Source organism: Gambusia affinis, linkage group LG21 (assembly GCF_019740435.1).
Source record: "Gambusia affinis linkage group LG21, SWU_Gaff_1.0, whole genome shotgun sequence".
In the NCBI taxonomy this organism is placed as follows: Eukaryota; Metazoa; Chordata; class Actinopteri; order Cyprinodontiformes; family Poeciliidae; genus Gambusia; species Gambusia affinis.
Window position 1 is genome coordinate 17,195,509 of NC_057888.1, and position 21,358 is coordinate 17,216,866.

Genomic DNA, 21,358 nt, shown 5'->3' on the forward strand with positions numbered 1-21,358 from the left:
GCTGTTCATCCGTTTCATCTGTTATGAAACTCGGGAGTTACTGTGCTGTGGGAAAAAAAAAAAAAGGGTCATGATGCAGAGCAGCAAAACCCCCCCAAATTTATCATAAAATCCATCAGCGTTTACCTCAAGCCTGCAAAAAGACAAAAAAAAAAATCCACTCCTCGTTTTTTTGTTCAGGGAAAAGAAATCAATAAGTTCTTGTTTTCTGAACCACTGAGGGCTCCTTCATCAAGGCAGCGTGTATTTTTAATAAGGTTCTAATTAAAAAACTGGGATTTTATTAGTTCGCCAAAATCGAGAAGTGTTGCCTTGACTCTATACTGTGTGAAAGATGCAAAAGTGTAAAAGCAATGAGCTACCATGCCAGAGGCAAAAAGCACAAATGTGGGTGGACCAAGTTATGCTCAACTTAAATTAATCAGCAAGGTACTCAATGCAAATTATTTGAGTAGCTTTTATAATTTAACATTTTATTCAGTTTAAATCCCTACAACCTTAAAAATATATATCTTAATTGAATTTATAGCAACTTGCAGGATGTCTGATCAGTAGTAGCTCATGTGTCATATCATGACTCCAAAATGAAGTATGACTGATCTTTTTCTGTGTCTCTTTAGGGCCCTCAAGGTCCCCCAGGTGGTGTGGGCCCCATAGGATCTGTGGGTGAGAAGGTAAGGCCCCAAACTCCTCTGGATTTTCCTATATAATTATAATTTCAAAGTCCCGCGTGTATTCTTTCTATTAAAGTCTATTAAACAGTCATGCCCAAGTCTGAATTTTAGTAAAAACCACCGAATGTTTTTTGATCCCTGTTATTAGTAAATTACATGAAATTGATAGCAAAAACCTGGATGAATACTTTGTGTTGCGCATCACACTTTCCATTTTAAAATTTTTATTACGGTACATCTTTTTCTATTTTTGAACTTCCTGCCATCAGTGAAAACGTCAAATTCGGACTATTCTTGAATCGCAATCAAGTAATTAAAGTCTGTCCGATTGAAAAGAATATCATCTCTTTCTGGACTGGCGCTTAACCTGTTACTGTGTAGACCATCACTTAGTTTAATACTTTTAATATCAGAGCAATTAAAAGTAATTGCTAGAGAAACTCCTGCAAGTTTATAAATTATGAAATACTTTGTGACCCAGAACATGGAGAACTGACATTTACCTTTACCTGTTTGTCTTTCTTTAGGTTTTGTTGTTTCGTTTGTATTTTCTTCCAATTCAATTAAAGCACTTTGAACTGCGTTGTTGCTGAAAATGTGCTACATAAATACAATCACCTTTACCCTTCACCTTTAAATAAGGGCTGTACTTTGGATACCCCTGCTTTAATGTCACCGGATGGTGTTGATTCACATTCTATGACTTTGCCTAAATAAATAATCTCGAATGAACAGTAGTTTAAGAATAACTTTATAGATATTACTACTTAGCTAATTGCTTTACGTTGTTATGAATTTGGAAATACTGATTCGTATCACATGCTGTAACACTTGACACCAGTCAAACTTCAATATTTAGCATTAAGAGCGCAGACTTTTACCCCAAGGTTGCGTCTGAATTTGAGAACTCTCCATGCACCAGCTTGAATGTTTACCTGTTCAGACGCTGACATTTATCTAACCACAGGGCGAACAAGGCGAGGCTGGAAACCCGGGACCACCTGGAGAGCCTGGAACTGGGGTAAGAGTGCACCGTCTTCTGCTGTGCCCCTCTGCCAACACGAATAAGTCCACCAGCGCTGTCCTACATTTTCATGCAGACGTTTCGGTTCGTGTCTCAGTTCAGACCACTCGTCTACCGAACACACGGTGCTCTGCGGTTGTTTTCGGGTCAGTCGGGTATCCCGGATTGAATATAGCTTGAGGGCGGACATGAAACAGCACATAATCTAATGAGAGGGAGGGCTGCTGTGCGTCCGTCACAATAGAAGTAATTGCTGCTCGCATTCAGATGGTTGGTTGGTCGGATCAGCTCAGCGTGGCTCCGGCGCTCCGCACAGCATGTGGACATGTCCTGCCAACATCAGCCTCCTTCCAGACTCTTAAGGCCTGATTATCAGGAAGCATTGTCTGATGGATCCGATTTAAAGAACAATGTTTAGAAAAATAAAAAATAAAAATCTAATCCAAACACCAATTTCTGAGTACATACTCCTGTTAGGCTGAAGCCTTTGTTCATTGCAAATTATTGGAAGATGTTTATTTATTTTGTCTGACTTTTGTTGTTGCTAGATGGAAATTTCTGAGAAGTTAAAGAGGGACTACAGCAGATTGAAAAGGTAGAAAAGGAGGACCAGGTGAAGAGTAATACCTTCAGATGGCAAAGTTGCTGTTCTTGCCTTTTAGACTTTGTATTTACCTACATTTTACATGATAGGAATGAAAAGTGTGGAAAGTGGAGGAGAGTATCTCTGGGGAAAGGAGGCGGTGTGAAGCTGGAGCAGCTTTAGCCCTTGTGGTGGCCTTTCAATTAACAAATGTGAAATGTGTGAAGGGTCACAAAGGAGTTGTGGGCAGTTTTTCAGACAGGAAGAGCAGTCATTGTACAGCAGGTCATAGTAACTGTAACTAAGTGTTTGTTTCTGTTGGACAAGATCTAAATTTAGCTTTAAACTTTACATTCAAAATAATTACTTTGAGGGGGGGAGGAAACAAACTCTATGTACACCAGAGTTAGAGTTGTTTTGGGTTATTCATTATAGTTTAGTTTTATTTTGCTGTCACTTGTTGTTTACCTACTTCAGCTAGTTTTAATTAGCTTTAGAGTGTTTGCTAGGTTTTGTTGGTTATCATGGCGAGTTTAACAGACAAAAAGCTGCTGCAGGAATCGGTGCCAGTAAACACAATCTCTATCGGCTGTGCAACCAAATCACTGGTGACTGAATCTCCTCTTTTTTCTCTTTTTGTCAAAAAAATGTGCTAATCTCTGTTGGCAACACAAAGACTTTCGGATTATAGCAGAAGATGAGGTTTTATACTTTCACAAATATAATGTTTCATAATGTTCTTTGTTTTTTTTTAAACGGCTCATATCACCTTGGAGGTTAAGTTCCTTATTTATCGACGTCCATCGTCTCAGAGTCCATAAAAACATCCCGACCTGTCAACTCATTTCATTCCTGCGGACATGAAACAGCACATGATCTAATGAGAGGGAGTGTTGACCATCTAGGGTTGCTGCCCTCTGTGAAACAGTCCAAGATCTCCTTTAGATCCAATATCTGTCAGCAGCCTCTGCCTGCACAGGTTCTTTCCCTCCACTGAGTGTAATGTAGACTGAAAAAACCCCCCAAAAAACTCAGCTTCTTTTGATGTTGACATAAGAAATACTCCGTCACTCTAGGGACCCAAAGGAGAGAGAGGAGAGAAAGGAGAGGCCGGACCCCCCGGAGCTGCTGGACCCGCCGGCGCCAAAGGACCCCCTGGAGATGATGGTCCTAAGGGCAACCCTGTAAGTCTGACAGGTTTGCTATTAAAGCCAGTGAAAGTGTGGCTCCTCATGCTCAGTCACAATCTGCTTTTTTAGAAAAAGGATCACACACCTCAATGGTGGGTCATTTTACCCAGTCTCATATTCAAGAGCTAAAAAGCCTTTTTATTGCGGGAGATTAGATTTTATGCCTGCATGGTAATGGGAGGCAGTGGGGTCTCCTGGATTTGCAACATCATCATTAAGCTCATTACATTACCTTCACAGGTTGTAACCAAGTACAAAATCACGGCCCAAATGACCTCCCACATTCCAAGTTCTGTTTCCAAGGAAATTATTTCTCAGCAGCTGTTCCTCTGGTGTTCTTTTCAAACTTTTTTTTTTTACTTATTTAATTTGTTTAAATTATTATTATTTGATATTTCTCTCTTACAGGGACCTGTTGGGTTCCCTGGAGACCCAGGACCCCCTGGAGAGCCAGGTGTCGCTGTAAGTATGAAAGCACACCGTTCATATTATCTATGAACAGATAATATCTTTGTTTTTGATTCATGTTAACATTGTACACTGGGTAGAGTAAAGAAAATATATTTGGATTTTTGATTTCTTTTAGCCTTTTTTTTAACCTGCGCATGAATTACAGGGTACTGATGGAGAATCAGGAGAGAAAGGAGAAGATGGGGAGCCCGGTCAACCTGTAAGTTGTCAATACTGTTTATTAATTAGAATGAATGAATTATTCAATATTACCTTTGACTTACAACCATAATAAGGATGTACGTGAATCAAATTGTCTCTAAAATTTTATCTTTCTAATCATCTTGTTCTACTGTCAGTTTCCTAAAATAATGCAAAAAGATGATTTAGGCAAAGAAATAAATACACCTTTGCTTAAACCATAAATTTAAGAAGGTGTTAATGTGGGGGGAAAAAAGAAACAACAACTGATGTCAATTTCTGACCAGCATAAATCTTGAACAGCTGCTATCATTGCCTGCACTTTACTGGAAAAATAACAGTATGAAGAAGTGCAGCCATTTATCAAAGTACGAGGTACCGTTATTGACTGTGTTAGGGTTACTGAGCTGTTACTATCCAGTGAACTGTGCGATTTAATGATCCATGAGCCCCTCTCATCAGTTCTCATCAGTCTTTGTTGCACGCTTGTTTTCAGGGACCCCCGGGTCCTTCTGGAGAGGCCGGTCCACCTGGTCCACCCGGCAAGAGAGTAAGTCCTTGGCTCTCCTAGCTCATTTCCTTCCAGTAAGTTGTGTGTATGCATCACTAAATGTGCTTCCAGCCATGACTAGATACCGATCTAGTTGTATAATTATTAATACTTAAAAAGTTGAGTCTCCTGATCAGAAAATTCTTTGGTTAAACAATGCAAAACATATCTTTTAATTAAAAAGATGATTTTGTTGCGCATCGGTGGGCAATTTTATGCCAGCCCCCGTCGCCAGCGGTTGAATTCTGCTTCGTCTGGCAGCAGCTTCAACTCAACAACCCACTTTGGCTCTAAAGCTGGAGAGATTCATTCTCATTAAAGGCAGAGTGGCAAAAACAAAGTGGGTGATTTACGGGGTCAAGGTGTTGCGCTATTAGTGAGGTGTAAAGCCTTTTTAAAGCCCACGAAGAAATGAATGTCAGGATGTGAAAATCATGAATCATTTTTTTCTTCTCCTTGGTGAGAAATTGAAAGGCTTACTAAAAGGAGAGAGAGGTGGGGGAGGGAGGGAAAGATCACAAAAAGAGGGCAAAAATGGAGTTTATGTTGCCGTTTCAGTGGGGGACAAAAGATGTGCAGCAAGTCTGACACGTTATCGATCCCGCGGCCGCCTGCCAGGACAGCATCTGCAAAACAGAGGCATGAGACGCGTCTTGCAAAGTGGTTAAGAGGTGATTAGGAAACAGGCGCAGATTCAACAGCTAATAAAAACAACCAATAAAAGCTCTAACTGTCGAACGTGTTCATCGCGACACAGTCATCTTGTCATGCATTGTCTGATTTTACGTGACGTGGGCGCTGTCCACGTTTAAAGCTTTTAATCATCTTTGAAGGGCAGGTCTTAAAACGTCAACAGATACGACTCACCCCAATTAATACCTACCCTGACGAGCACTGTAGCGATTCCTGACAGAAACGCCATCAGATGTTCGCCTTTAAGCCCTTATGGCGCCATTTTTACAGCTTTTTCTTTTTAATTGTTTGTGGCGGTGATGGTATTGATTTCCACACGCATAAAAGCATGAAAAATGAATAAAGTCTGCTAAAAGTTGCAGAGAAATCTTCAGGCATCAGTGATGATCAAAGTAAGATATTCAGCGCAAATATGAGTTAATTAGCTCAAAATTTTATTCCCATTTGTCTTCGAAAACAAATTAGGATAAATATTATTTTAGAGACCTAATAGACCTGAAACCTACACAGGAAGTTAATCAAAAACTCTAAGAGCCCAGTCTTCTGCAATAATGTTGAATGACTGCTTGTGATGCAGAAATGTAGTTTAAAAAGTCACCACAATACTATATGCCGTGTGGTTGAGCAAAGCAAATCATTAGTGAACGGAAGTATCTGGAAGTACCACTTTCTTACAGAAGCATTAAGCGTTTTTCTCAAGAACTCCTTTTTAAAATTCATTATTTGCTTTTGAAAAACAAAACACATTTATTTAGGTTTTATTCCTTTAAGACCTCAAAGTTTTCTTTCTGTTTGTTTTAATCTTGTACCAACCAGGAAGACACTAGTATATTAAAATCTATCGGGTTTTTAATTCTCACTCGGTTATGTCAGTATATCCCACAGATCATTTGAGTTTGTCAATTAACCAAACTATCCAAACATTATGATGAAAGTTGCTGACAGGGTTGCTACGGTTACAACTATTCCCCATGTGTCTTTGCAGCTGGTTTTCCACGTTTGTAAAAAAAATATTATAAAAATAATAAAAACAAAAAACAAGAAAAGAAGAAGCTACTCACCAAAGTTGAAGATAGTAATGAGATTTTTTTTTTTTTTTTTTTTTTTTTGGTCCAATGGGAAAATGTGCATGTGCTGCATTTTCAAACCAAGGCTGATTGCTTCCCCACTGCGTCGACAGAAATCTGTATTCCATTTGTTATCATGGTATAAACACATGCAGCACCTGAATGGCCAGGGGGGATTATAGTGAGGAAGGAGCTATTTTGTAATCACACACAGGTCTTAGGTGGGTTAGGAAGAAAAGTGGGTCTAGAATGACCAGTGCTCTTCTGCAAGTCTGTCCTTTGAATGTGTAATTTCTAAGATTTTAGTATTTTTTTTAAACCTTTGGAATTTCCTGCTTTCCCTTCACTTTGCCCATAGCAACCTTTTGTTTCGATACCTTTCTATGGATTCTTGAGTGAAGGCGTGCTTAATTTCTCAAGCTCGCGTGCGAACCGCGTTCCTATTTCTAGTTTCACTGGCAGTAGTTCTGCACTTTTCATCTGAAGAAATGTTACCCAGTGAAAACAGCCTTTGAAGCACAAACCCAATGGAACAAACCAAAAAGAAAAAAAAAAAAAGGGCGCTTGGGGGGAACCTTGACACGAGGAGCACACCTTACGCGCTACCGCCATCTTGACGCGCGGCGGCAGAAACGGTCCTTTGTGCCCGATGAAGAGCCTGCCTCTTCACCACCAGTGAGAGGTACAAATCAGGAGAAGATGAAAGCTCCCAGACCTGAAGAGAGCTCGCATCATGGGCTCTCAGTCAACAACACTCAGCCTGCCCGTCGGGCAGATCAGAGCCGAATCGTGGCGAAGGGCGGTTTGAAGAAGGAGACAAGAGGCGGAGTTGAAAGGGATCCTCGAGGCCGGGAGAGAGTCTGACCGGAGGGGAGAAGACGCGGTCGCGCCGGCGTTGGCATGATTGAAGAAGGCCGTGTGTTCCCATTTGAATCTCTCAGCGTGATTGTGTGTTTCTGTGGGGCGGACAAAGGACACTCACTGCAATGGATCTTGACATTGTTGAAGCGGCGCATGTTTGAAGTCACCGGGTTACTTTCCGCGCCTGGAGACTGTTGCTACTTTGCATTTATCAACTGGGACAAATAGTCAGTAAGAAATCTAATAAAAAAAAGAAGAAAAAATATACCAAAACACTCGGAAGCTCAGGAGACGGTCCAATGAAATCTCTTGTAATAAATGTCCTGGGGTTTGTTTGTTTTTTCCCCTAAGAAAACAAGCCGTGAATAATTTGTGGTATTTTATTTAAGCTTTTTTATGGTTTGCTTGCTTTTTGTTATACAGGCAAATTTAGGTGTAACGTTTTTATTTCATTTTTCTGATGCTTTGAAGTGGTCTGACCAGTCTCAATGTGAATCTGAAAGAGGACCTGGGAAGTGTTAGAGATATAAAGTTTTCCAGCCTCGACAGACTTAAAGATCCTCACAGTAAATTAGTCAAAATTCCAGTGGAAACATCCAAAAAGCTGGTCCGCAATTACAAGAATGGTTTTATTTCCTGCCACGCTAATAAAAAAAAAAGATTCCATTAGTCGTTAAAACTAGGGAAACGAGAGCGTATACCAAAGTTTTAAAGCCCTTCCGATGGCTCCCCGTAGCTCGGGTTAAAATGCTTCTGTTAGTTTATAAATCACTGAATTTACTGTAAATTACTGTAAATTCACCTGCTGTCGTACCAAACGTCCAGACCAGCCCCTCTAAATCCAAGCTGAAAATTTAGTTACCTTTGATTAATAATTGCTGAAAAATAGGTTTATTGTAATCCGTATTGCAAGATTTCATTACTTTATTATTGCACTGCAATGTAATGTTGTTGTTGTTGTTTTTTTTTATCTGACATTTTGTTTTGTTATGAACAATACTTTAAACTGCCTTGTTCCTGAAATGTGCTACATTAAAAACTTGCCCTGTTTTTTTTTTTTGTTTTTTTTGCGATTTCTAAATGCAGCTACATGGAGTATTGAGCCTTAATAAAGAAGAAAAAGACATTAAGCTTTCTTTACTTTGCTTCTTAAAACATTTCAGCTCAATTCTGAAATTGAGATCAAATGAATTTCTAATGTTTGATCCTTACATAGATCAATTAAGTATGCCTTCATGTATCAAAATATATACATTTTTGTAATACGACTAAAGCACATTTCCAGACCAATTGGTTGATTTATTTTTTATTTTTATTTATTTATTTTTTTTATCCACTTTTCTTCAGTCGATTTTGATCTAGTTTAGTTGAACCCTGACTGTAACCCGCAGCTGCAGACTGGCTGATAGTAACATACCCACTGTACACTCTGAAGTAGATCTGCTTACATGCACGTTGGGGTTTTACGGTTTCATGTTGAAAATCTAAAACATTCTCCTGTGGCCCCTCAGGGACCTCCTGGAGCTTTAGGAGCCGAGGGCCGGCAAGGAGAGAAGGGCGCCAAGGTAAGAAAATCACTGCATGCTTCAGGAGAGAGTCATCTCCGTAGCATCTCACCTGATTCAGATGTTTTTCACCAATAAAAAACCCAAACACAGTATTTAAATACGCGCACGTCGTTTTCAGTCTCAGCTCCCGTCGGCTGGCGAAAGCAGCAGCGATCCGTCTCTTCGCCGCCGCCTCCGTAGCGACTCGAGTCTGATCGTTTAAAAATAGTTTTTTGCGATCCTTTGGTTCTTTCATTCATTAGTTTTAACAGCTGTTAGGAAAAGCCGGGAACAATATGAGACGGAGAGCAGTGCAGCCGAATCCAACCGCAGCAGCAAATCCAGCGAAAGCTGTGTTTAGAGCTTTGTCGTAAGCCTGTAATCTCTGCTCACTTCCCAGCCCAGACTTGATTTCCTGTAACTTTTCTCCATGCTTGCCCTGTAACTTTTAATTCCGACGTATTCGGCTATTCTTGTGCTTTATTTAAAGCGTCAGAAGCACATATTATTTCAGGCCCTCGCTTACTTGTTGACATTTGCCAGATATGCACACTGCACATTTATTTTAAACTCTGCCCCGGCTGCGGCTGAACGCTGATAAAATAAAAAAAGAAAGGCAAAAAAAATAACCACTCTGAAGCCCTGAGAGGCTGCAAAGAAGTGTTGACAACAAAGTACCAAAGTTGTTTGTGGATTGCAGTTTTTTCAGGCCGCCACGCATGCTGTGTTGATATCTACAGTGCTCCTTTATGTCCTGTTATTTTGCTCTACATTCATATTTAAATACTTGCCAGAAGCTTATTTGGATTATTTGGGCAGTGAAAACATTGTTGTCCTTTCATATGTTGGATCCCATATGAAAATATTACTTATGCACATGTTTAGCATCTTGTTTTGATTGCTCTTTCTATATCCACATGCAGGGTGAAGCGGGTGCTGAGGGCCCAGCTGGTAAGACAGGACCTGTTGGACCCCAAGGACCTCCTGGGAAGCCTGGTCCAGAGGGTCTGCGTGGAATCCCTGGCCCTGTGGTACGTCCTTGTTTATAGGTTTACAAAGCCTTGATTGTTTTTGGGGTTTTTTCTTACAATTTGTTACATTTTAAAAGAAACCTGGGATTTGATCTTGCAGATAAAAATACCGCAAACAGTAATTACAGTCTTCATGAATATTTATGACTGTTGTCATGAAGTGTCATTTGGTAAATAATAACACTTTTAATGCAAAGTTGTGCTAAAACTTGCACTAAAGGTCCATTAAAAGTGTCAGCTTTGCATTAGGAGTGTCATTATTTACCAAATGACATTATTATGTCAGTATTATGCACTCCCTTCTGATAAAGTGTTTCGTGATTTAAAAAAAACAACATTTTCACGAGTAAAAATGTAAAAACTTTTGTTGGGGCTGAGCCCCATCTACCCCAGCATCCCGAAATAAATCAATTAGAATCGATATAAATATATCATTTCTCCTTCTCTTCGGTTAGTTCATCACATAAAATCCCAACAAAATCCAGTGAAGTTGGTGGTCAGAACACGTGAAAATGTTCAGTGAATATTTTTACCGGCCGACTGAGACACACACTCATAAAAGTACCGCGAAGGCATGATGATGGACTTCATGGAATAATCGATACTCCCATTTGGCTTATACTTTAGTTTTACTTGTTTATTTCAGCGCACTTTTCCTCCCTGTTTGGGCTATTAATCATCGAGTTGCACACAGGAAATCAATGGCGGAGCGGTGAAAATGCAGCAGCCCCATAATGCTCTCTTCAATTGAATGGTTTTTCACAGGGTGAACAAGGGCTGCCCGGTGCTCCAGGACAGGACGGTCCACCAGGTCCAATGGTAAGTATTCAGAGTCTGTCCCGTCTTCTCTCGCCTGTCTGGATTTATTCCTGCCACCAGTTTTCACTCTCTCTCTCTTCTGTGAGCTTTTCGAACCCACAAAGTCCCACTGTAATAAAAACGCACGCTGACCTCACATTTTATGGATTTGTCTTGTCCGAAAAGCTTTTTTTCCTTATTCAATGTCTTTTGACGCGCTTTCCTTTTTTCCTCCACACCTTTTCCGCCGGAGTGTTTTTCCTAATTGCTCCGATCGATTTTTGTTTTTCTTTTTCTTTTCTTTTTTTTTTCTCAGCCTAATGTTTCAATGTGTTCGTCATGCAGGGTCCGCCAGGTCTGCCGGGCTTGAAAGGCGACCCCGGCTCCAAGGGTGAAAAGGTGAGTCTGTTGTTTGTTTTTGTTTTTTTTTCCCCTCCATTTTCTTGTATCCATCTACGGGCTTGTCTCGTCCTAAACTTAAGGCGGTATTTACAAAAACCTCTCTGTAGCAGCTTGGTTCAGAACACCCATTGTGGACTTTATGCGTCATCTCAGAATAATTGTCATGTTTTCTTCAAACAGTCTTGAGGAAAGACTTTTATTTCGTTTTCTTTTTGTCTCTTTCCCTGAAATGGAAAATTGTTTTCATGGGATTGAAAAAAGAGCTGAATATGATGCATCACTCCAATCTGTCCAATCTTTCTCTTTTCCTTGCTCCTACTGTCACATTTTTTGGTGAAGAATAACTGCTAAGGATGTTCAGACAGGGCACATTACTCTGTCTAAATTGCCTCCCACACCCTGACATGATGGCTTGAAAGAAACTATTTGGAAGCACACAACAGAATCTGTGTGTGTGTGTGTGTGTGTGTGTGTGTGTGTGTGTGTGTGTGTGTGTGGGTGGGGGGGTGTCTACATCTCTAATGCAGTTGAATCACAGGACCCGGCAGGAGCTTGCTTATTTCAAAAGTCCTTGGATCTGTGGTGTGAAATGACCTTTGCGTTTGCACCGACTTTCTTTCATATATGTTGCTGAAGCTGCATCGCTGTTAACAGGCTTAAAGTGTTTTTCTCTCTCTCTCTCTCTCTCTCGTGAAAAGCATCTAAGACTGCAGGTATTTTTATTTTGATATGACTGCCTCGTGTTTGCGTGTGCGCACTTTTGCTCTGCAGGGTCACCCAGGTTTGATCGGCTTGATTGGACCCCCCGGAGAGCAAGGAGAGAAGGGAGATCGAGGTCTTCCCGGACCCCAGGGCACCCCTGGTGGCAAAGGTGACTCTGTAAGTGCAGCTCGGCCTTCAACTCGTACTACCTGCATCCCGTTCGCCCTTCCGGCTGTGGCCAAAGGTTGAGACACGGTCGCTGTTGTTTGAACTCTGCTGCATAGCAAAGTCCTGCAGCGGACACCCTCAGACTTTCAATCTACTTCTTCTCAGCTGCAGTTGATAAAATCATTGTTGCTTTTAGACGTTCTTCAGAATATGTAAAACTATTACTGAAGCACCAATAGAAATGTTGTGGCCTATTCTCGAGCATTCTAGCTACTTGCCGATTATTTTCCTGTAGTAGCAGAAGATTTAGGAGCAGCATTGCTTTTTCTCGCCGTCCTGCAATAAGCAATCGTTAATCAGTCATATTTCAAAAAATATGTTTATGTTCCCATCTTAAAAGAAAGAAATAATGATTAATGCTAGTGCTAGCTAACAGCGTGGCTAGAACGATTAAAATCAAGAGTCTGTTGTTTAGTGTGTTGTGTTGAGCTTCGCTTTTACCTACCGAAGAAAGTCTCGCTCTCTCCCACCTTCTCTCAGTACTGCGAGAAGGTTAGCATCATTTTAGCTTTTTTGTCTCATCAAGTGTTTTTTTTTGTTGTTTTTTTTCTTTTACCTCAGGCTTCCTGAAATCTCTATAGGCAACACCCATGTACAAGACTGGGATTGTTTTCAGGTTGTTAAATGTTTCGATAACGGGATCCCGCACACCAGAATCACTTTAAGTTACAAGTTTGTTCTTACAAAGCCGCCACAGTATTAAAAGTTCTTTTTTTTTGTGATAAATGTTGAAAAGCAGGTGAAACTTCTGGTGTAACAGCAGCGTTGATCCCGTTTTACAGGAACCTTTCTGAGAATTGAACTAAGTATTGCCTTTCTCTGCTTCGCTAAGGCTTGGCTTCATGAGGCCGAGATGTTTTATTTTATCAAAGAGTCGTTTTATTCACGTTTCATTTTGGAATTGGATTGAAGGTCCCGTGTCATTATTATTCTCTTGATACGGTAATGACTTCACTGATTCAAATAAAAACAGCATAATATTAGAATTTCATTTGCTTTCTTTTCACGAATACTAACATTTATTTAACCTCTTCATTTATGCCTGTTTTTAGTTTTGTTTTGTTTTGATTTTTGTTTCCAGCTCTGTTACGAAAGCCTCAGACTGAAATTTATTTTGTATCTATTGGCAAATCTTTTTGTGTTTTAGGGCATCAGTGGAGCTGCTGGTCCCCTTGGCCCCCCTGGTCCCCCTGGTCTACCTGTATGTATTATATTTCATAGAATGTATATTTATTTCCTGTATATTCCTGATAGAATACCAAATTCCTGTTCTGTCCCATGTGATCCAGGGTCCTCAAGGTCCGAAAGGAGCCAAGGGTTCAAGTGTAAGTACACACTAAGCTACTACATATAACCTGTATGTACTACCAGCTGGCTTTCAAATCAGCTTGAATAATCCATCTTTGGTGTGTTTTTTTTTTTTTTTTTTCCCTCCTCAGGGTCCTGCTGGTCCAAAAGGAGACACTGGTTCAATAGGTCCTCCAGGTCCTCCTGTAAGTGATTTTAGTTCTTCTATTTCCATAAGGCAAACTGATCAAGTCTACACAAGGCCGAGTGGTAAACCTAGGCATGCTGTGTGATACCAGGGCCCACCAGGTGAGGTCATCCAGCCCCTTCCCATTCAGTCGCCCAAGAAGACCAAGCGCTCCAGTGACATGCAGTCAGACGCCGCCAGGTCCTTCGTGGATTACGGCGAAGGCATGGAGGACATTTTTGGCTCTCTCAACAACCTCAAACAGGAAATTGAACGCATGAAATACCCCATGGGCACGCAAAACAACCCGGCCAGAACATGCAAAGACCTCCAGCTGTGCCACCCTGAGTTCACCGATGGTGAGTGGTCCATGGTTTACAGGTGTAGCCTACAGGTCAAAGGTTTGCGCACTTCTGCTAATTCCTCTTAACAAAAACAAGTCTTCAGTCATTTTATTGGCTTGGTTTTTTACGTTCAATGAAAGGAGGAACCACATTTTGTCATGTCACAACCACAAATTTGTATGAACTTTTTCTACATGTGATAGAACGGCACAAAGCAGTTAATGCTTGTCCGTTATTTTGAAAATGGCTTAAGCTATCGAACAGAGAGCATATTTGAATGTTGGTTTTCATGTTTTGTCACAGATTCTCAATTGGATTTAGGCCTTGATTTTGACTGGACCATTCCAACACACAAATATGCTCTGATAAACCCGTGTTTCGTAGCTCTGGCTGTGTGTTTAGTGTCACTGTGCTGCTGAACAGTGAACCTCCTGCCCCGTCTCAAGTCTTTTTCAACCTGTAACACGTTTACCAGGTGGATGGTGTGTTCAGGGAGATTTTTCTTGGTGGGACAAATAAGTTGCAATGCAACTTGTCTAACCCAAGCACCCACTTAACTTATGGCAAACTTTAAATTGAAGTTTTTACAGCATTCTTTCAACAACGGCTTCCTTCTGTCACTGTGTCTGACTATATGCCGATGACTGTATCTTGGTAGATTGGCAGCTTTGCAAAATTCTTTCCATTTTCAGGTGATAAATGAAGTTAGGCTTGTCACGGTAACATATTTTACTGGACGACAAATTGTGCCAGTAAATATTGCAATAAACGAAAGTGTTGTTGTTTTGAGATATTTTCTCAGTAGTAATGTTTTGATAACGGGATAATAATGCAGGTTTGTCCTCTCAAAGACCAATAAACATTAATAGTGTAAAGAACATTATTAAAAAAATAACAATATTGAATAAAATATGGATCATCAGAAAGAAAACTGTTGAGCTCATTTCAATTTAACATGCAATTGTGTGGCGTTCCTTTTTACTGAATATGTGATGTCAAGAAGTGACTTCAGTTTGATTTTTATCCGTTCTCTTCAGGTGAGTACTGGATTGATCCCAACCAAGGCTGCTCTGGAGATTCATTCAAAGTCTACTGCAACTTCACTGCTGGGGGTGAAACCTGCATCTATCCGGATAAAAAGTCCAATGGGGTAAGCGACTTTGGCTTCATGGCGTTAATAAACTCCTGAGTTCCTTCCCGTACCAACGAGTAGACCTCCATGGGACACCGTAGTCATCAAAGAAGGTTTTGCTTGGGCTCGGAGAAACTTTTGCGAGCATCTGAATGTTTGCAAAATACCACAAAAGCCCACTGGCATTAAGTTTTTTTTTATATTATTATTTCAGAAAGAAAAGCAAAGAAAACTTTCTCTTTTTTTCCTGAATAATAAACTGTGATTTTTGCCCCAACGGTGTTGCTTTTAAACTATTTTCATGTTTTGTTCATGACTGAGTGCAGGTTATATTACCCATGACAACGTTCACACTCTCCACACTCCGATGTGCTGCTTTGTTGTCTGCAGGTCAGAATATCCTCGTGGCCTAAGGAGGTTCCAGGTTCATGGTTCAGTGAATTCAAGCGCGGTAAAATAGTGAGTGTTTTTGTTTTTCCACCTGTCTCTCACTGCTCCCGCCACGCTCCAGTCCGCGCCGCGTCTCTTGGGTTCCGCTTGCGTTCTCCGAGTTCCTGCAGTCGGAACTTCAGTTTGAGTTCATGAGAAGCGTCTGTCAGATTTTCATGCAGTAATGTCTCATTTTTCATAATGAAAGTCAGAGTTTGAGCTTCCCCGTCGGACCGATTTATAGCTTTATATATTTCTGTAGGAAAGATATGAGGTTGAATGTTTATCTTCACGTCGCTGCTGAACTTGAAGAACTTTTAATATTTGTAGTAACCCCTAACAACGGTCATTGCTCAAAGTGAGGTGTACTGTCACTAGATACACTGGTTCACCAGAAGCAGTAAACATATTTTAGTATCTATGCAATAGCTTAACTATTGAAAAGATCAGATTTTATTTCTCTCTTTTGCAAATAGAAAAGCAATACCTAAACCTATTGCTACAGAACCAACATAACATTGAATATTACAATTGTAATGTTATTTCTAAGACAGATACTGTGATTATTTCCTTTTTTATGCATAAGCTTCACCAAATATATACAATAAACACCTGCCTGGTTTAGTGAAAATGATTATTGTACAGAATGTTGCCTGTTTTGGATTTTATTTTGTAATTGTAATCCAATAAATGTAGTTATTACATTACATTGATTTACATTTGATCATTACATTTATTGACTACAATTATTACATTATGTTAAACATAAAAAAAATAAAAAATACTTTTCATGATCTTCTCTTCTCTTTCTATCCCCCCCTGACAGTTTTCCTATGTGGATGCTGACGGAAACCCCATCAACATGGTACAGATGACCTTCCTCAGACTACTGACCGCCTCAGCCAGGCAAAACTTCACCTACAGCTGCCACCAGTCTGTGGCGTGGCACGACGCGGCCAGCGACAGCCACGACAAGGCGCTGCGCTTCCTGGGCGCCAACGACGAGGAGATGTCTTTCGACAATAACCCGTTCCTTCAGGCCATCTCAGACGGCTGTTCGGTAAGCGGAGTCCGTAGATAAGACGTTGGATGTTGGTTGTTGAGATGCACTCACAGGTTTCCTAGTTTTCCTGATTTCCAGCGGGGCATCCTTAAGAAGTCTTTAATTTGTGAATCTAAAATTAAGGCCGTAAAATATCTTAAATTCGTTCAAGAAAATGTAAGTCTGGCTTTAAGGCATTAACCACAGGTCTTAAATATTACCATTAGGCCTTTCGCGTTAAACAATAAATCAATTAATTGTACAATAAATTAAAGCTATTGACGTCACTTTATCATTTCTTCCGGCCTTTTTCTCTTTGTGTTGATGATACTGAATGAAAAAAGGCTCAACTCCAGTGCTCTCCACTGACCCTCCCTTCCTCATATCCTCAGTGTAATGCCCAGCACACACTACATCATCTTAGAGCTGTCGGTCGATTGTCGGCCCATTTTCAAAACCTGAGAGATCACACATTAGCCAACAGAAATCCTAGGTATAACAGTTTGATCGGGTTCGATCGTGCGGTGTTGTCCAACAATGAGCACAAAATAATGGCTACAAGTCCAGTTAACTAATTTTAAAACCAGGCATTAATCAATATTTTACTACAATCTACCTGCAATGCATGTGGCTCTAGTGTCAGCCTAACGTCCTGACTGAATGAAAATTATAACCTATTTATGTCACGTTAACGAAGAACAGCTGAAAAGCTGCGGGTTCATCAACTGCGTAGCAATTTCACCCCAACTCCTCCCCTCGTCATTTCTATATTCTTTGAACGAAATGTTTTATAACCATTAATGTTGTTTTCACATATCATCTCCAATGTCCGCTGGACTTCGGGTTGTCAGCTGTTTGGGATTCCCTTCTGTAATCTCCCCTCAGAAAGCAGGAGGAGAATCTGCGCTTTCTGATTGGCTACCAGTCACATTCAACAGGCTGCTTTAAGCTCCCAGTTGGGGAAAACCCCTGATTTAGATCGGAGTGGCAACGACAATCTATTGTAACACACTACGGGATGATAGGTTACAAAATCGACAATCGTAGAACCGCCAACGTTCTATATATATATATATAAACACCTTAAAGACCAACATATTCTCTATATGTTGGTCTTTGTCCTAAGGATGAGATTTCCAAAAAACACATCCTAGAAAATCAAGGTTCCTTTTAAATAGCTTCTTACATCGTTTGACTTCAGTTTTGAAACAGCCAAAACTTCTTTCTTCCACTGACATTGGAAGAAAGCTAACTCTTGAGTGACTTTTACTCAGTAACAACATCTACATCAAAGAGTGTGGTTCACTGAATTGTGACATTCACTGAACAGGAAAGGCCTGAACATAGAGGTTTAAAACCAATCAGGCCAAATCAAACTGAAAATCATCAATTTTTCCTTTTATCTAAAGTGTGGTTATAAACAGCTAATTAGCTTAAAACCAAGGTTAGCTTTGTTAATTTACTCCAAGTACATTTACGCTCATTTTAAAATTTTACCCTTTCTTTTGAGAGCTTTAAAAAGTATCTAAAAACATAATGAAATTATGTTTTTTACCATATGGTGAACATTTGCTTTTTAAATACCCATTAAGGAGCTCTTCAGTGTTTCTTCCGTCGAGCGCCTGCCTGACAGAGCTATTATTCCAGACTGAATGAGACGGCGTTGAAAAGCTGCGATTGCAACTAATGTCGGCTGCTAACTGTGAAAAGTCCTCTTTTGTCTGGCACCTTATCCTGCTGCTGAAGTGTTTTGAGGCGAATAGATTGTTGTCTTAATTTGGATTTTCATCTTAACAGGCGTATTTATTCCCAGAATGCCTTCCACCGATTAGCTGGCATTGAACTTTGCCTCGTGTCCCTTTTTTTTTTTCTTTTTTTTTTTCTATCCTGCAGACAAGAAACGGCTACGGAAAGACTGTGATGGAGCTCAACACTCCCAAAATCGACCAGGTTCCAATCGTCGATGTCATGTTGACTGATTTCGGGGACCCGAACCAGAAGTTCGGGTTTGAAGTTGGACCTGTCTGCTTCCTTGGATAAACAAAGTTAGAAACAAAAAATTTAAAATTAAGGACTTGATGAGGACAGGAAATAAAGTCAAGCCAGGACATCCTGGGTGCCACCAAATTTTAAACTCCCCCCCCCACTTACCCCCAACCCTTTTCTATGCCACATGCAAGTTTTGAATGAGCGAAGGCGTGGCAGACGTGTCTTTCCATCTCTGCACGGAAAGCGCTCCGTACCACACGTCGTAGTCGTAGTACCACACGACTACAGCACGCTACGGAAGGAAGGCGGGGGACATGGGAGCGGCGTGGCAGATGAGGAGGAGTCTGAGGTGACCGACGGACAGGGCCTGGCGACACGAGGCGAAACGGATCTCTTCGCCGAAATCCCCCCAGGTGCTGTACGACAACAAATGGTGCTTGATCAAAACACGACACACACACACACAAAAAGTATATAGTGGTGCTAAGAAAGAAGGTGTATTTTGATAATTATATATATATATATTAAAAAGAAAAAAAATGTAATTATTATTTTGTACAATCCTGTTATTTCTAAATCCACTTTCAAAACTTGCATGTGTATCAGAACCTGATTTGGGCTCAGACATATACAGAGTAAGTTGAAACCATACGTTCGTACATTCTGGGTTTTTTGGGGGGGGTTCTTGTTGTCATTTCCTCTCTACATTCTGTGTACTTATCATGAAGCAAATAAAAAAAAAATCTGAGCATTTCAACAATCCTTCTATTTTCAAATTAGACTGTATGCCCCATTGTATATAATGACTGTCCAAAACTTGAGGTTTTTTTTTGGGGGGGGGGGTTGTTTTACTCTTGTGACTGCAGGTAAAACAACTGCATTTATCACACCAGCACAAATTACGGCGACATCTCCCACTTATGTTGCGACCCTGTGCTCCTAGAAGGCAATTACGACCTCCGTTTTCTCTTTATTTAAATATATTTGTTGTTATTATTATTATTATTTTTTTCTTTCCAGTTTCACTTTTTTTTGACTGGCTTTTGCTTCGGTTGTATACCTCAGACTTTCTTGATGACCTTTAAAAAACAAGGATTCTGTGCCCTGTATATACCCTGACTAAGCGAATAAATTAATTTTTTTGGGTGGGGATATTTGTAAAGGTAAGAAAAACCTAAACTTGTTAGACATCCACTGTTCGGATCCTTCTGTGAATGCAATGAGAAGCGCTTGCAGTAACCCATTTTTGTTACTAAAAATGAGCAAATGTTTTATTGTGCTGTTTTGTTTTTGTTGTTTTGGTTTTTTTTTAGTTCATTTAAATATTAAAAAAATGGATTCTAAACAATAGCGAGCGAAATGTCTCAGTTGTGTGTAAAAGATTTTGGATTGTAGAAAATGTCAATAGGCTGGATAAAAAAACACAAACTGAAACACATTTTGATTTAAATGTGCTTGTGTCTCATGGTTATTTAGTTGCAGGAACCATTAACTTAGTAAAAAAAAAAAAAAGAAAAATGAAAACTTTCTCATATACCTCCATAAAAATTACATTCTCTCATTCATATTTTTGTTTGAAAAGCTCCAAAAGTCATTATATAGAGAATTCAATCTGGAGAGACTCACAAAGAGAAGAAAATAGCTGTTAAAAAGATTTAATGGTACAATTCTTTGGCGCTCGGACCCGGCAGAAGACCCCGAACCGAGGATCGCCGTGAGCAGGCGGTCTGCTCGGCGAGCTCGGATAGTCTTCCCCCCGGGACCGAATCTGGTGGTGGAGCGGAGTCTGAAGATGGGAGAGCACGGAGGATCCTAGAGTATGTCCCTCATGGTGAAGGTGGAGATGGGGAGGAGGTGGGTCGTAGCACGGCTGACGAGCAGGAAGCCCCGAGGGTAGCTTGAACTCTGGAAGGTGTCCTTGGATGACGATTGGCTGGAGCGGCGTGGAGCTCCGTTCCGGATTGGCTGAGGCCAGGCGTGGTGATTAGATGATGTGGTGAAGCTGGTCGAGTCTCCCAGTTTGAATTTTCGCCTAAGCTCCATGTCACAGAGGTGTCAGTGAATGGGTTGAACCGGGGTGAAATAATTTAATTTGCTTCTTTTGTGCACGTGTGTGCGTGTTCAAGAAACCTTGAAACCAAATGTGTGGGTTGGCAGAAAAGTAGGAAGAGTCTTCAGGGGATTAGAGAACAAAACAGAAAAAAGCAGATATTTCTTCTAGATGCCTCACCTGAGTGTGTGTGTGAAGGGAGCGAGCCCAACAAATTGTGTAGAAATCTGCCTGTGTTGAAATTCTTCAGGAGGGCGAATCCTCTTACGTACTTTTTCATCCTTTGACATTATAACCAAAAACGTCAAGTGCATTTTATTTAGGTTCATGTAATAGACAGTATGTAGCACATAACTGTTATATACTGTTACAGTATACAACATGTTTTAATGCTGTTCCTGGAGTGTTGCTTTGATTTGTTCATGCGGGTTTGAGGAATATTTGAATCTCCCGTAGCAACCATTCAGAGGTACCTAAACACCCGCTCCTACAAAGCCCCGCCCCTTTCCCCAAAGCTCCGCCTTGGAAGTGAGCTTCTTCTCAGTCCAACACTCATAGGAACAGTTAAAAGCCTCATAATGGCGGCATATTGTTTAAGAGATGGTGTCTGAAAGAGTAGGAGGTTCTTAAAGAGACAAAGGCTAAGTTCAAAGGATTAGATATGATGAGAAGTAAAATTTGTTTTCAACTGTTTTTAATATATACAACACTTTTGTTGCAGAACATTTGAGCTACATTTCAGAGTTTTTGATATTTTTCTTTATTTAAAATCGTGCTGACCTGTCTGATGTGTTCCTTCTATCTACTGATGTTGGTTGACGACTGACGTCCTCTAACAAACCCCTTTATAAACCGCGTGGCTTCTGAAAGCAACACGGTGCAGCACTGAATTTTATT

At 40.4% G+C, this 21,358-nt stretch overlaps 1 protein-coding gene across 4 annotated transcripts in view; it reads left to right on the top strand.

The window, feature by feature from the left end:
* The window catches only part of col11a1a (collagen, type XI, alpha 1a), a 92,272-nt gene extending 72,511 nt beyond the window's left edge, over positions 1 to 19,761 (top strand). For all 4 annotated transcript variants that reach the window (XM_044104595.1, XM_044104596.1, XM_044104597.1 and 1 more), the window contains 19 exons: positions 621 to 674; positions 1,642 to 1,695; positions 3,358 to 3,465; positions 3,880 to 3,933; positions 4,088 to 4,141; positions 4,619 to 4,672; positions 8,805 to 8,858; positions 9,764 to 9,871; positions 10,637 to 10,690; positions 11,015 to 11,068; positions 11,843 to 11,950; positions 13,149 to 13,202; positions 13,291 to 13,326; positions 13,441 to 13,494; positions 13,588 to 13,834; positions 14,857 to 14,969; positions 15,342 to 15,410; positions 16,207 to 16,440; positions 18,316 to 19,761. In XM_044104595.1, coding sequence (XP_043960530.1) covers positions 621 to 674; positions 1,642 to 1,695; positions 3,358 to 3,465; positions 3,880 to 3,933; positions 4,088 to 4,141; positions 4,619 to 4,672; positions 8,805 to 8,858; positions 9,764 to 9,871; positions 10,637 to 10,690; positions 11,015 to 11,068; positions 11,843 to 11,950; positions 13,149 to 13,202; positions 13,291 to 13,326; positions 13,441 to 13,494; positions 13,588 to 13,834; positions 14,857 to 14,969; positions 15,342 to 15,410; positions 16,207 to 16,440; positions 18,316 to 18,462 — 1,710 coding nt within the window. In that variant the 3' untranslated portion in view covers positions 18,463 to 19,761. The remainder of the gene's footprint in view (positions 1 to 620; positions 675 to 1,641; positions 1,696 to 3,357; positions 3,466 to 3,879; positions 3,934 to 4,087; positions 4,142 to 4,618; positions 4,673 to 8,804; positions 8,859 to 9,763; positions 9,872 to 10,636; positions 10,691 to 11,014; positions 11,069 to 11,842; positions 11,951 to 13,148; positions 13,203 to 13,290; positions 13,327 to 13,440; positions 13,495 to 13,587; positions 13,835 to 14,856; positions 14,970 to 15,341; positions 15,411 to 16,206; positions 16,441 to 18,315) is intronic.
* The last annotated feature ends 1,597 nt before the right edge of the window (positions 19,762 to 21,358 follow it).